The 14,495-nt window shown below is 43.9% G+C and overlaps 1 protein-coding gene across 9 annotated transcripts in view; it reads left to right on the forward strand.

Moving 5' to 3' along the window:
* Gpm6b (glycoprotein M6B) overlaps positions 1-14,495 on the forward strand; it is a 159,018-nt gene that overhangs the window by 140,593 nt on the left and 3,930 nt on the right. For all 9 annotated transcript variants that reach the window (XM_021187325.2, XM_021187327.2, XM_029533989.1 and 6 more), the window contains 5 exons: positions 501-687; positions 4,595-4,751; positions 8,953-9,124; positions 11,878-11,951; positions 13,368-13,433. In XM_021187325.2, coding sequence (XP_021042984.1) covers positions 501-687; positions 4,595-4,751; positions 8,953-9,124; positions 11,878-11,951; positions 13,368-13,433 — 656 coding nt within the window. The remainder of the gene's footprint in view (positions 1-500; positions 688-4,594; positions 4,752-8,952; positions 9,125-11,877; positions 11,952-13,367; positions 13,434-14,495) is intronic.

Here is a 14,495-nt window from a genome sequence, read left to right on the forward strand (position 1 = left end):
GGAGGAGGAGGAGGAGGAGGAGGAGGAGGACTATGAATGAACTGCTTCTGCTGCCCATGTTAGGGAGGGGGAATTTTTATTTGAAACCTCATAAAGGTGGCTTTGGAGGAAACCTGACTGTAGCTTTTCTTTAAGGAGCTACAATGGCTCTACGGTCCTCTCCTTTTCCTTTATCAGTCATTGTCACTTGGGCAGCTTCCCCTTTGCCTCACAGTCAGTCAGGAAGCTCTCAAATTTAGTCACATCTCATAAGTGACAGTTGATGGCTGTCACTCACTACCTTTGGAGAATCTAAGGAAAGTCAGCTATACTCCCCTTTGAAGTGCCAGGGTCCTCACTCATGGAATCTGAGACCCTAGAAACTATCCCTGTGGTTTTGGACACTTTAGTCATAGAGCTGAGAAGGGTGGTGCAGTAGAAATAGATGCGCTAATGTTAGTGCTCATGAAGACCTGAGGCATTCCTGCCCATCATGGCTGCCTTTTCCTCCTTTGATCTAGGTTGCTTCGAATGCTGCATCAAGTGTCTGGGAGGAGTTCCCTATGCCTCCCTGGTGGCCACCATCCTATGTTTCTCTGGAGTGGCCTTGTTCTGTGGCTGTGGGCATGTGGCTCTTGCAGGCACCGTGGCAATTCTTGAGCAACACTTCTCCACCAACACCAGTGACCATGCCTTGCTGAGTGAAGTGTGAGTATCTGCTTCCTTTTACAAAGATATTGAAAATGCAGCTACCTCACAATGTTTTGTTTGTTTGTTTGTTTGACAGACTGTCTTGTTCTTTTCTGGCAGAAAGTTAAATTCTTTGATTAAAGCTATAATCAGATAGAAAAAGTCTATAAGGGATGGGGAGGTATCAGAATTGGTAGAGTGCTTGCCTCCTGTGTACAAAATCCTGAGATCTATCCCCAGTACTGCATAAATTAGACATGCCTGTATTCTCGGCACTCGAGAGGTAAAAGCAGAAGGATCAAATGTTCATAGGCATGGTCATATTTAACTATATACAAACAGGGAGTTCTCAAAGAATAATTTTTAAAAGAAATATTAAAAGTTCGAAGTCATAATAAGTTTGAGGCCAGTCTGGGATATGAGACTTTATTTCATGAAAAAGAAAGGAAAAAGGAATTGGGGGTGTCTATGATACAACAAAAAAGAAAACTCCAAGAGGGCGGTGGGGTTCCTTGAGGCCCAGGGTGAAATCTCATTTGAGCATGACAAGGTGTGCATACTCCCCACAGTGGTGGTAGATGTGGTCGACATCTGTGGTGACAGTGCTGCAGAGCATCTCACTAGGCAGTTCTCATTGTTCCTAAGTAACATGGATTCTCTAGATTGCACCCGGGTATGGATCCTTTATGGAGAACTCACTCAAGTTAAAGTCAACAGGAATGGGATTCCCACATTAATTCTTCTGGCAGGAGAACTAATAAGCCCAGAGCATCCTGATACAGCAAAGAGGAAGCCCTGGAAACATAGTCCCAGCTCTCTATCTTCCTATTTTGCAAGGATTTTCAGCAGCATCCCAACAGTTCTCAAGCTTGATCTCCTCTAACTTCAAGCCCCATTGCCATTGGTACTTGCTTTTAAGTAGCTTCCCCTTGCTAGATTCCTTGGGCATTTGAGGTTTGTTTCATTGTGAAGTTTAAATGCTGGTGGGTTGTAATCATGAAGAAACATCACCATTGGAGTAGAAATGGTATAAATGAATGTGGAATTATGATGAATTAGCTTTTTGCTGGGTTGTTGAGGGTCTTGCTCTAGCCCTGGCTGCCTTTGAACTTTAAGTGATTCTCCTGCTTCTGCCTCCCAAGTGCTTAGAATTACAGGTGTCAGTGAGCATGCCTGAGGGGGGGAAAATCACTCTTTAAAATCTGTTCACCAATGGCATCTAAAGAAATGAGCAAGGATAAGAAGGCTACAATGGGGGGAATCAGCTAGTATGGATGTGCAGAAGAAATGTATGTGTAGAAGGCTGGGGCACCCTGATCAGCAGTGTGCTTGCCTAATATCTATGAAGCTCTGGGTTGGACTTGCAGCACTACACAAACTGAATGTGTTGGCTCATACATGTAGTTCCAAAACTCAAGCAGCTAGAGGCAAGAGGACCAGAAGTTTAAAGTCAACCTCAGTGTTGATACAAAAATATGTGTTGGAGTCAGATGAGAGTGACCATGACCCAGGAACACAGATTTAAGTCACCTGAAATCCCATGTTCCAACATGGAGGCAGTTTAATGTTTTTACAGTAACAATAAAGAAAGCCACAAAGCAAGACATTCTTCAAATGCATTGATGGAAAGATCATAGAGGCAGGTTATGACAAAGCAAGAAACCTCTGTTGATGGCCTCAGATGCTGTCTCATGACACTCATTGATTTTGGTTGATGGGTGCTAGTGCTCTACTAAATTAATATATTCTAAAGTTTTTTTTTATCTGTTAGTCCCAGGATGTTAGGTCTGACACAGAGGTGGACAAGAAATGGCTATTTAGGGGATTAAAGATAGCCCAAGCTGACTTGTAATTAGGCTTTGGACCTTGTCCACAGTCATTAAGTTCTAACCAGTTAATAGGCCTTGTAAGCTAAAAGCCAATCCAGGTTACATGATACTATCTTTTCTTAAATGAAAAAAAAAGACAGACAGACAGACAGACAGACAGACAGAAAGAAAGAAAGAAAGAAAGAAAGAAAGAAAGAAAGAAAAAGGAAAAACAGAAGGAAGAAAGAAAAATAAAGAAAGGAAGGAAAGAAGGAAGGAAGGAAGAAAGAAAGAAAGAAAGAAAGAAAGAAAGAAAGAAAGAAAGAAAGAAAGAAAGAGAAAGAAAGAAAGAGGGAGGGAGGGAGGGAGGGAGGAAGAATGAAGACAGAAATGTGCAGGGAAGAAATACCATGGAAGGTGTATTAACTTAGCTAGTAATCTTAATCCATGACTCTCAAACTTCTGAGAAACTTTAAATATGTCCAAGTCTTACTGCAGGCCAGTTAACTAAATCTCTTGGAAGTGTTATTTAAGTATTAACATTTTCTTTTTTTTAACTTAAATATTTTTTTCTTTTTTTATTATTATTATTTTCTTTATTTACATTTCAAATGCTATCCCGAAAGTTCCCTATACCCCCCCACCCCTGCTCCCCTACCCACCCACTCCCACTACTTGGCCCAGGGCTTCCCTTGTGCTGGGTCATATAAAGTTTGCAAGACCAAGGGGCCTCTCTTCCCAGTGATGGCCAATTAGGCCATCTTCTGCTACATATGCAGCTAGAGACACAAGCTCGGGGGGGGGGGTACTGGTTAGTTCATATGGTTGTTCCACCTACAGGGTTGCAGCCCCCTTCAGTTCCTTGGGTACTTTCTCTAGCTCCTCCATTGGGGACCCTGTGTTCCATCCAGAAGATCTTCCAACTGGTAATAAGGACACATGCTCCACTATGTTCATAACTGCCCTATTTATAATAGCCAGAACCTGGAAAGAACCCAGATGTCCCTCAATAGAGGAATGGATACAGAAACTGTGGTACATTTACACAATGGAGTACTACTCAGCTATTAAAAACAATGAATTTATGAAATTCTTGGGCAAATGGATGTATCTGGAGGATATCATCCTTAGTGAGATAACCCAATCACAAAAGAAGTCACTAGATATGCACTCACTGATAAGTGGATATTAGCCCAGAAACTCAGAATACCCAAGATACATTATGCAAAACAGAAGAAAACCAAGAAGGATGACCATCGTGTGGATACTTCATTCCTCCTTAGAATAAGGAACAAAATACTCATGAAAGGATATAGGTACAGAGACAAAATGTAGAGCTAAGATGAAAGGATGGACTATCCAGAGACTACCCCATTCGGGAGTCCATCCTATCATCAGCCACCAAACCTAGATACTAATGCTCATGCCAGCAAGATTCTGCTGAAGGGACCCTGATATTGCGGCCTCTTGTGAGGCTATGCCAGTGCCTGGCAAACACAGAAGTGGATGCTCACAGTCAGCTATTGGATGGAACACAGGGTATTAACATTTTCTAAAACAACCTAGATGATTTCTCTGGGCAGCCAAAGTCTGAGGATCTGCCTTCAAAGCACAAACTTAGTTGAAAACAAGCTTTCTATAAATTACATGTAAGTTGGTGTCCCATCACTTGTGAACAAGGATCTGCACAAACTCCTCCTTGAAGATACCCTGGGGGCTGACTTAGGTGTTTTCTCAGAATAGCATTAACCAGCATGGTGCCTTTTGAACAAGAGTTCAAATGCCGATTCTGGCACTATGTAGCTTTGAATAAGTAGCTTAATTCCTCGGTGGTCATGCTACATGCAAAGTGGAGATTACAAATCTCAATTGCACAAGACTTGGATAAGTAGCAGTACACCACAAGTGGGCCTTGCCCATGATTAAAAGAAACTCTCGCCTGTTGCTTGAGAAGGTTGTGTATCTCAGCCTATTATGGGCTGTTCAAATGAACAGAGATATCCCCTTCAACTGTCTTATGAACCTGCTGAGACCACGAGAGATGGCACAGTAAGGTTATATCATGCCCCCACTCCATAGTGCCTCTCACCTTCGCAGAGCTGTCTTTTTTTCCACAGGATCCAACTGATGCAGTATGTCATCTATGGTATCGCCTCCTTTTTCTTCCTGTATGGCATCATTCTTCTGGCAGAAGGCTTCTACACCACAAGTGCAGTGAAAGAGCTGCACGGTGAGTTTAAAACAACTGCCTGTGGCCGATGCATCAGTGGAATGGTGAGTACTAACCTCAGGTGTGCAGCTGAGCCATGCGTGGCTGTGTTTCTTCCTACTCAGTGAATCTAGGAGCTATTCGTGGAGAGTCCTTTGACACAAACACTGTTTTTACCAACATGGCCCTAAGAAGTTGAAAATCATTGTGTTGTTGATGAAATTGGTGATTGATAGTATTAAACCAAATGTCTCCCTTTTGTTGGACTCCGTCCTAGAGGAAGATAAATCTTAAAAACACAGAGTTAAAAACTGCTCAATCACAAAGGAAAAGCATGACATGTTGTACATGTGTACATAGCACTGGCAATCAAAACCAGGGCTTTCTGCATACTAGGCAACATCACAGCCCTTGTACAGACTTTGTACATGATATATCCCTATCAAGATGTTGTACAGACAGCTGGACAGATTGCTATTCATTGAAAGAACAGTCAGGTGTAGAAAAAAATAATTGGAAGTCTGAGAAAAAGTAAAAATTGCTGAGGAAGAAATGTGAGGCATGGCCAGGGCTGTGGCTTCCTAGTGTATAGCAGTGACCACACCCCCACTGTAAAAGAGGGGAAAGATAATACCAGAAAGGGGGGACATGGGTGTGGCATCCAGCACCAGGAGAGACCACTGTTCACAACAGTTTCCATGAAAGAGGTATGCTGATTGGCTAAGTCTTTGTGTCTGTGGTGACTTGGCACTCATGCAGCTGTATATACACAATACTTACACAGTCATTGAAATCTTAAAAAATGATCAAGATAAATATGATTCTGACTTGAGCAGAAGTATTACAATCCTGGGAATGGCCTGGGAAAATCATGGGGACTTTGGCTGCTCTGCCTGGCCCTGGGTTTCTGTGTCCTTGGCTGCACAGACAAAAGGGAAAAGTTAAAGGCAGGGGAATTCTGATGATGATGGGCACAAGTGCCAGCAGGCTCAGCAGGCCAAGGGACAGGGGGCACTGAAGTGTGCAGAATTCAGAATGGCTTTATGCCAGACTGAAACAGAGGCGCTCGCCTCACAGGAAACCAGGAACTAGTGTGAGCAGGGGAGGCCCAGAAAAGTCCAGTCGTATGGATAGGCTAAACAGGAAGAATGGAGGTGGCAGGAAAGAACACTGCTTAGAGAAGGGGTAGGGACCCAATCAAGGCTAGGAATGCCATTGGTAGGCTAAGACAAAAGGGGCAGTGACCAGAGCAACTCAGTGATCATAAGCTTTGACCAATCACCTAGCGGTATGGAGGATGAATTTGGGGAAGTGGGGTTGCAAGAGGCCATCTTAAGACCCAAGTGAGGCAGAGTGGAGATGTGATCCAGGCCCAGACAGTTGAGTCGAGGAGGGGCTGTGGTGGTGACCATGGGTGGGACAGTGAGAGGAAGCAGTGAATGACAAGTCGGTTCCAGTACTGTGCTGAGGAGCTGTGTCCTATTAGGAGATGGAGAATTCGGGTGCATTCATTTTGAACCACAGGGCCTTGATAAGTCTCAGAGAACCATGCACAGTTAACCAGTGTGTCATATGCACACTTGAGGCTGGAGTTCCTGAGGATGCTCTGGGCTGAGATGTCTGGGCATTGCCTGCTCTGGTAACTGTGAGCAAGTGTCCACCGAAGTTTGTAGAGGAATCCCGAGGTACATCTTTGTCGGCTAGGTGGGCTCAGAAACCACCTAGAGACAAATTCCTGCAAAGGATCCAGCTCATTCCATGTATCAGGTCTAGTGTCCATGCCGTTCCTCCCATCTGTAGCCTCCTTGCCATTCCAGGCACCCACATACTGAAGGCTACGGCACATGGTGCCTGAAGATGCCCAGGGACCTATAACCTTGCCCTGACCTCCACTCTTCTAGATCTGTCCAAGTGGTGCCACAGTTGAATGGCTGTGCCTCAGGCTCCTGCTGTCTCTTGTCCCACTGTCCTCCCACAGGGACTAGCCAGGCCTCACTTCCCTCAGCATAAGAAGGACAATGTCATAAACAATCTTACTAAAAAAAAAAAAAAAAACCCACTGTGGCCACCATTCCTGCTAGGGACCATATGCCTGTTGCTTCACAGCACCAGTCTCTCCTGGCAGGTCTGGGACCTGGGACTTGCTGAGTAGAACACACTGGGTAGATCGTGCGCTTCAGGGATGTACCTGTCTCTGCCTCCTAAGCAGTTGGATTACAGTATGTACCGGCACACTCTGCTTTTCACATGGCATCTGGGAACTGAACTCCCAGGCCCTCCTACTTGTAGCATTTTACCAACTGAACCATGTCTCCAGCCCCCACTTTGACTTTAAAATTTTTTTTATATTTATTTAGTGGGGTGAGGACCATAATAGCACATCGCGTAGCATACACGTCGTGATGGATGGATGAATGTCAAAGAACAAGTTGTAGGAATCATCTACTTCGTGCATTCTAGGGATCGAACAGGTCATCATCAGGCTTGGTAGCAAGTGCCATATTACTGGCCCCCAATTCAGTTTCTAAAGGTTTGATTGACAAGATAAAAACAAAAAAAAGCCCAGGGTTAATAGTATCGCAGCAGCATGCCAGTGTGGGGGAAAAGATGAGGCCTGTACTTGGTTCAGGGAGACCTTGCTTTTTCTCAGGCCTTTGTGGGAACTAAGTACCTACTTGCCTGGGGTGCGGGGACAGCCTACTGAGGAAGGCTCTGAACATCAGATTCATAGTGTTGGAAGGACCAGGGGGTGCTTTCTGGCCTGACCTCTGGGACCCTGACCCTTCATAAGAAGTAAAAGCTCACCAAGGCCAAGAATCACTAGCGCCTCCTCAAGTCCCTGCGGTGTTATTAGAACGCCCATTAAGGGCATCCGTTTCCCATGGATAAGGAAAGAATGAGCAAACCTATTCTGGAACAGCAATCTTGGAAGCTTTGGGGAGGGAGAAGAGGTGGGGACTCCTGAAGTGTGTTCCTTTGAATAATTTCAGCAATGCAAGTGCTTCAGGGATTGTGAAGGTCCTTGAAAAGAAAGAACCTGGTTCTGCAGTTCCCCAAGGTGACCAGTAAAGGGCAGCAATACAAACCTAATGTCCAGGTCAGCCTTCCTCCAGACAGACATTTCCTACAGCATAACATTTATGTGACGATGACATGTAAGAAGAAAATGAAAATCTTGACAGAGTCCTTGGGCTCGTGACTGAAAGTTTTGGTCAAGGTTCAAGCATTGAATGCTTCCGGTAAGTTCCCAGGATGAGGAAACTGGCAGAGTTCCTTTTGAGAGAAGGCTTCCTGTGGCAGCTGCCATTCTTCCATCCCCACATGGAAGGTAAAACAAAGGAAAGTACTGAGAAATCAACATGATGTTTTGATTCAATGACCTGGAGAGACATCCTGGACCTATCCTATGTTTAGTAGGAGTTTTAACTGGGAGTTTTCAGAACTGATCTGTAGAAAGAATATCTCATAGGCTAAGTGTGGGGGCCTGTGACCCCAGCTTTATGCAAGGTTGAGGTAGGAAAATCCAAAGTTTAAGCAACTTAGTGAAACCATTTTTCCAAATAAAAACCTAAAAGGGGGACCAGGTGTTTAGCTCAGTGACGGAACATTTGCCTAGCATGCAGAAGACCCTAGATTTGATCCCCAGTACAAAACACAAAACAAAATAAATAACAATAACAAAAACTAATCATCATTCAGGTCCTGTGACTAAATAGTTGGGGGATTAAGGTCACCTCTTGGGCTAAAAGAGGAACACCAAGGGCAGGAGAAATGGCTCAACTAGGAGGTCTTGAGTTTTGTCCTCAGAACTCAATGTGGAAAAGACAGACAGGCATGATGGCCCAGCTTAGAATTCCGCTACTGGGGAGGCAGAGACAAGTGGAGCCTTAGGGTTCAGAGGCCAGCTAGTCTAGCCTACTTGGCCTCTTTCAGGACACAGAGATAAACTGCAGCAGCAGCAACAACAACAAAGTAGGAAGCTCCTCAGAATCAGTCAGGTTATCTTCTGGCCTCCACAATTCACACACACATACACATGTCCATCTGTACATATGAAGACACACTACATCCACAAGCACACACTAAATAAATCAGTGCCCGAGAAAGCCTCTGAGCAGGTGTTTCTTCCTCATGTGCAGGCCAGATCCCTGGCATGCATCCTGCATCCCACAGGCCCATGCAGGGCAGAGAAGGACAGCCGTCCCTCTGAGTTCAAGCTTCCTATTTCAGTGAGCTTCTTTTTCCCTCCCCTCATTGTCTGCCTAGTTCGTGTTCCTCACCTATGTGCTGGGAGTGGCCTGGCTGGGTGTGTTCGGCTTTTCCGCAGTGCCAGTGTTTATGTTCTACAACATCTGGTCAACCTGTGAAGTCATCAAATCCCCACAAAGCAACGGGACCTCGGGTGTGGAGCAGATCTGTGTGGATGTCCGGCAATACGGTACCTCCTTTCAATCCTGTCCCCATTACTTTGTTATCGTCTTCTGCCTGGGTCTGGGTTGTAATTAACACAGAGATCTCTCTCTAGTCATCACAACACACTTCCTACCTTTTTCATGCTCTTCTCTATTTTCTGGAGGTAAGCATCTCTGCATCATCTTGTACTTGATGTTGTTTGAGATTTATTAAAGTGTTTTTCAAGTTAGGCATATAGTTAAAAAATAAGTCTTTTATAATGCAAAACTACTTTATAATGCAGTTCAATTTAAAAAAAAGACTTCTAGATAGCCATCATAGGAATTTATATATTTATTTTTTCAGTTTTTCCTTTATACCCGCTTTCTCTCCTTCATTTGTATTTTTATCTCCCCATGTAGTCCAGGTTGGCCCTGCTTTAGCCTCTTTAGTGCTGTGATCCTGGCATGTGCTCCGTGGCCAGCTCTTCTCAGTTCCTCGGGGACTTTTCACTTAATACATTTGCATGCCTGCCCCTTTGAAAGGGGGTCTTTTCAAAAATGACCAATTGCTTCAACGTATCCGTACAGAAAAACTCAACATAAACTGCAGATGGATTTCAAAAGCCATCACGATAGACTCTGGGGAGAACAGTCCCCACCGTCAGAAGCTGGCTCAGACATTTTACTCTCACAAATGGCATCCTCAAAACATGGTTCCTGTGACCAGCCATAGAAGGAGCCACTAGGGCCTCCAGACAATTAATTTGGATGGGAATTGACTTCCTTGCTAAGGGGAAGTCATATCTTTTTTTAAAAAATAATTCTTTTTTTGTTTTTTTCCAATTTTTATTAGGTATTTACTTCATTTACATTTTAAATGCTATCCCCCAAATCCCCTATATCCCCCCTGCTCCCCTACCCACCCACTCCCCCTTCTTGGCCCTGGTGTTCCCCTGTGCTGGGTCATATAAAGTTTGTAAGACCAAGGGGCCTCTCTTCCCAATGATGGCTGACTAGGCCATCTTCGGCTACATATGCAGCTAGAGACATGAGCTCTGGGGGTGCTGGTTAGTTCATATTGTTGTTCCACCTATAGGATTGCAGACTCCTTCAGCTCCTTGGGTACTTTCTCTAGCTCCTCCATTGTGGGCCCTGTGTTCCATCCAATAGCTGACTGTGAGCATCCACTTCTGTGTTTGCCAGGCACTGGCATAGCCTCACAAGAGACAGCTATATCAGGGTCCCTTCAGCAGAATCTTGCTGGTGTATGCAATAGTGTCTGTGTTTGGTGGCTGGCTATGGGATGGACCCCTGGGTGGGGGAAAGTCATATCTTAAAGAGGGAGTGCAATTACTGCTCCAACTAGCATAGTAGAAAATGTGTTCTTGCCAGAAAACAGAGAAGAAAGCTTTCCTCTAGAAGTGAAGATGGAATGTGTCCTTCCAGAGTTCTCCTGAGCAAAGACATCTCTTTCAGTCCTACATAGATTTTTCTTATGTGGCTTATTCTGAGTGTGTTATCTTATAGCATGGTATAAAACCAGCCTAAAACTGCCCACAGTAGATCTCTTTTCACAAAGGCTTGGCCTTAAAACAGATTGAAAGGACCCTGGGTTAGTTTTTAAAGTACTTGGAAAGCTGGGTGTGGTAGCACATGTCTACAAAGTAGTCAAGACATTGAGGCTGTGACACTGTCGCTTCCCTGCCTGCCTGGGCTACAGTCAGACCCGGCCTCAAAAAAAAAAAAAAAGTTTCCATAAAAGAATATGTGCAAATAATCTCTGGGTTACTTACAAATAACTCTTGTTACCATGGTAATACTTTTTTTAAAAAAATCCTGTCTCTGCCCAGCTGGTTATTTTTTGAGATTACTTGTTTGAGTTGATGTTAGAGATAGGAGAAAATGCAGACTTAAAATTCTTTTCTTCCCTTCTTCCCTCCCTGCCTCTCTTCATTCCTTCTTTCTTTCCTGGGAGAAGTGTAAATTGAGCTGTCCTTACTATTTAATCACATCCCCATGCATTAAAGAGGGGAAAGACCAGCAGCCCAGTATACAACTGTCACTGTAGAGAGAACTTAAGATTTCCAGCTAGGAAAAGAGTGCAAGCTGTGCTTCTCTGGCTAGGACACAGACACAGGTCCTAGAGTCCTATGGCCTAAACACCACTAGCATGCTTCATGAGGAGCTTCCCCTGCAAGATAATAAACTCACTGCAGGAAAACAACAACAACAACAACAACAACAATAACAACTACCCTTGAAAATGTGGGCCAGGCACTGCAATGCACATGTTGAATCCCAGCATTCAGGAGGTACAAAGGCATCAGATCTCTTCAAGACCAGACTGGTCTACATAGCTAGTTCCTGGCCAGCTAGGGCTATATAGTGAAACCTTTTCTAAAAAAATTAATTAATTAATTAATTAAATCTGACATGTACAAATTCCAAACTCCACTGAACAACATACTGTCTATAGGTGCCCAACTGTTGAAATCTCACATGAACTAGAATGACTTTGCTCTCACTTATTCTTTGCCCTGCCTTACCTGAACTACAGACGTTGGGTACCTCTATTGAAAAGGAACATAGCTAACCACTGTAATTGGAATCTAGAATGGAAAGGTCTGCTAAGAATATGAGGTGGGCTGAGATTGTAACAATGTGTATTTAGCATATGCAAAGGCCCTAGTATTGGTGGTGGGAGGGACCACCAGCACCACAAAATACAACCTAAACTGAAGCCAAGCCACGGGGCACTACAGCTTTCACTCATATTCTGTTGGGGTTAACTTTGCAGGTATCATTCCTTGGAATGCTTTCCCAGGCAAAATCTGTGGCTCAGCCCTGGAGAACATCTGCAACACGAATGAGGTAACCATGTCGCAGAGCTGAGGACTCACACACTTGGTGACTTACAACCTAAGCTGAGAAACAGAGCTCTAGATGATGGCCAACGTGCTCTGAAAGGAAGGGTTTCCATGTAAACTGTGGAACAGTGGAATGCTGTGTAACCATCACTCTTCATTTCCCACCTACAATAATGATATCCATTTCGGATGGTCTAACCCATTTAGGAAGCATCCTTAAGACATGGGCTCTTCCTCTCTGCAATAGTTTGTGATCCCAAACCTAAAAATCTGAGACATGATTTTTGGCAATGTTTTCACAAAGAACACGTCTCACAGGCAAATTAAGGTTAATTCCACGTTTTTGTTTGTTTGTTGTTGTTTTTTTGTTTTTTAAAGTCTGGGGCTGGCCGGGCATGGTAGCACTTGCCTTTAATCCCAGCACTCCAGGGACAGAGGCAGGTGGATGTCTGTTAGATCAAGGGTAGCATGTTCTACATAGTGAGTTCTAGGACAGCTATGGCTACACAGAGAAACCCTGCCTCGAAAAACAAACAAAGGTCTGGGGCTGGAAAGAAGAGAGATGGCTTAGCAGTTAAGAACACTTGGTGCTGTTCAGGAAGACCCAGGTTCCATTCACACCACCCATATAGCAACTCATGACCACTTGTTAACTCCAGTCCCAGGGGACCCAAAATGGTCTTCGGACTTCCAAGGACACCAGGCACATATGTGGTACACATATATTTTATATGCCCATATCCATATGCACAAATACAATTAAAAACAATAATAGAATAAAAAGGTATTCTATATATGTGCATGTCAGATTTTTTTTTTAGTAAGAGGCCAGAGCTAATTATTCATATTTCCAGAACAACTTGTGATAAGTGCTTTTTTTTTTTCTTTTTAGTCCTTATTTGGCAATATGCCCTAACACTTTGAAATCAAACTTTTTTTAACACTAAAGTATTTGTCAGCTGTGGGCTTTTAACTGTTTATGAAACAAAAGTCTTCAATGCACTGGTGGGAGTATGTACATTTAAGACAACGTTAATGTGTTTTTAGAAAGCACCAACTTATAGAAACAATCTGCCTCTACCCTATCCGGCATGTCAGTTTGTATAGCTACAACATGGACTGTTGGCTCAAAGCAGAGCCTCCTAACCTTGGCTGCACATTGCAGTCATCAAGGGACTACACTATATCCATGGTTGAGGCCAAGGTAATATGATGTGATTGCTCTGGGGTGCAGATTGAGCATCAGAAAGGCTTGAAGTTCCCACAGTGATTGTAACATGCATCCAAGGCTCAAAGGGCATGTGGGTCTGTGCCCAGGCTGGCAGCCAGTAACTGTGAAGGACAGTGAAGCATCATTTCAGAACACATGTAAGTCCCTTCCTGCCCCACAAAATGCTCATGGAGCCCTATTCTTTCCTAGTTCTACATGTCCTATCACCTGTTCATTGTGGCTTGTGCTGGAGCTGGCGCCACCGTCATTGCCCTGGTGAGTATCCCAGAACCACCCTAGTGTAGCATTCCTCCCTACCTCCAAACCACAAGTTTCCCTTTCAGCTTTTACCAGCAGATGAAGCAAAGGATCTGTGTATTCTGCTGTGGTTAACTGTTCCCTCTGTAAACTTACCGAATGTCTAGTTTGCAGGAAGTACTAGTGGCTGTCTTGGCACCGACCGATGCAATTTGGACACTGGAAAGAAGAGAGGGTACCAACACCTGCTGACTAGGCATAGCATGTTGCCTTATTGCATTTAGCAATTAGTTCCATGACTTCGTTCAGGGACAGAGACTCATGTGAGGCACTGCCCATTTCTCTGCAAAGAAATCTTGACTTCCAAATAGAAAGATAATATATAGTTGATCTCCTTATGTGCAGAAATAATCTTCTATAAAGGCAATCCAAATGCTAAGTTGTATATATTGAACACAGACTGCTGGAGGAAATAGAGTAGCTTCTTGGTCATGTCCTCCCATGTAGATTTCGGTGTAAGACACCTTAGTTAAAACTGTTGATACATTACTAGTGAGTTCATGGGCAACATCACCATCACCCATGCCTACCTAAAGGTTCTGTCATGCACATTATCTCTAGAAGGCACTTACACACCTTTCTTGGGAACCATTTTAGCAAATGTGGCGCTGGATGCTTGTTTACCATGGGTGCAAAACAAATGCAGCAAAGTATCACTTCAGTAGACCTCAGCTGGGACTGTGCACATAAGGGCACTCAAATCCTTAAGTGCTTTGCACATGCCTAGTCATGGGTGAGAAAATACTGGTTTTGTGATTACGTATTTTACCAAGTAGCCAAACTTGGAATCTGCACATAATGAGAATCAATATAAGCAAACAGGCTTGCATGTATGTTTGTTTTGCTTGGTTTATGATTTGTAGAAAACTAGTTTGAGGTTGGGAGACCAAAGAGATTTCAGCTGCTTGAGGATGACCCGTTCTCAGTTTTCCTAAGCATTAAGTCATTCCTTCCCATGAACTCACCATGGTGGTGACCTGTTCTCTTGGCTGAGCAACAGGCAGGAAGACTAATTGCTGC

Source organism: Mus pahari, chromosome X (genome assembly GCF_900095145.1).
Source record: "Mus pahari chromosome X, PAHARI_EIJ_v1.1, whole genome shotgun sequence".
NCBI lineage: Eukaryota > Metazoa > Chordata > Mammalia > Rodentia > Muridae > Mus > Mus pahari.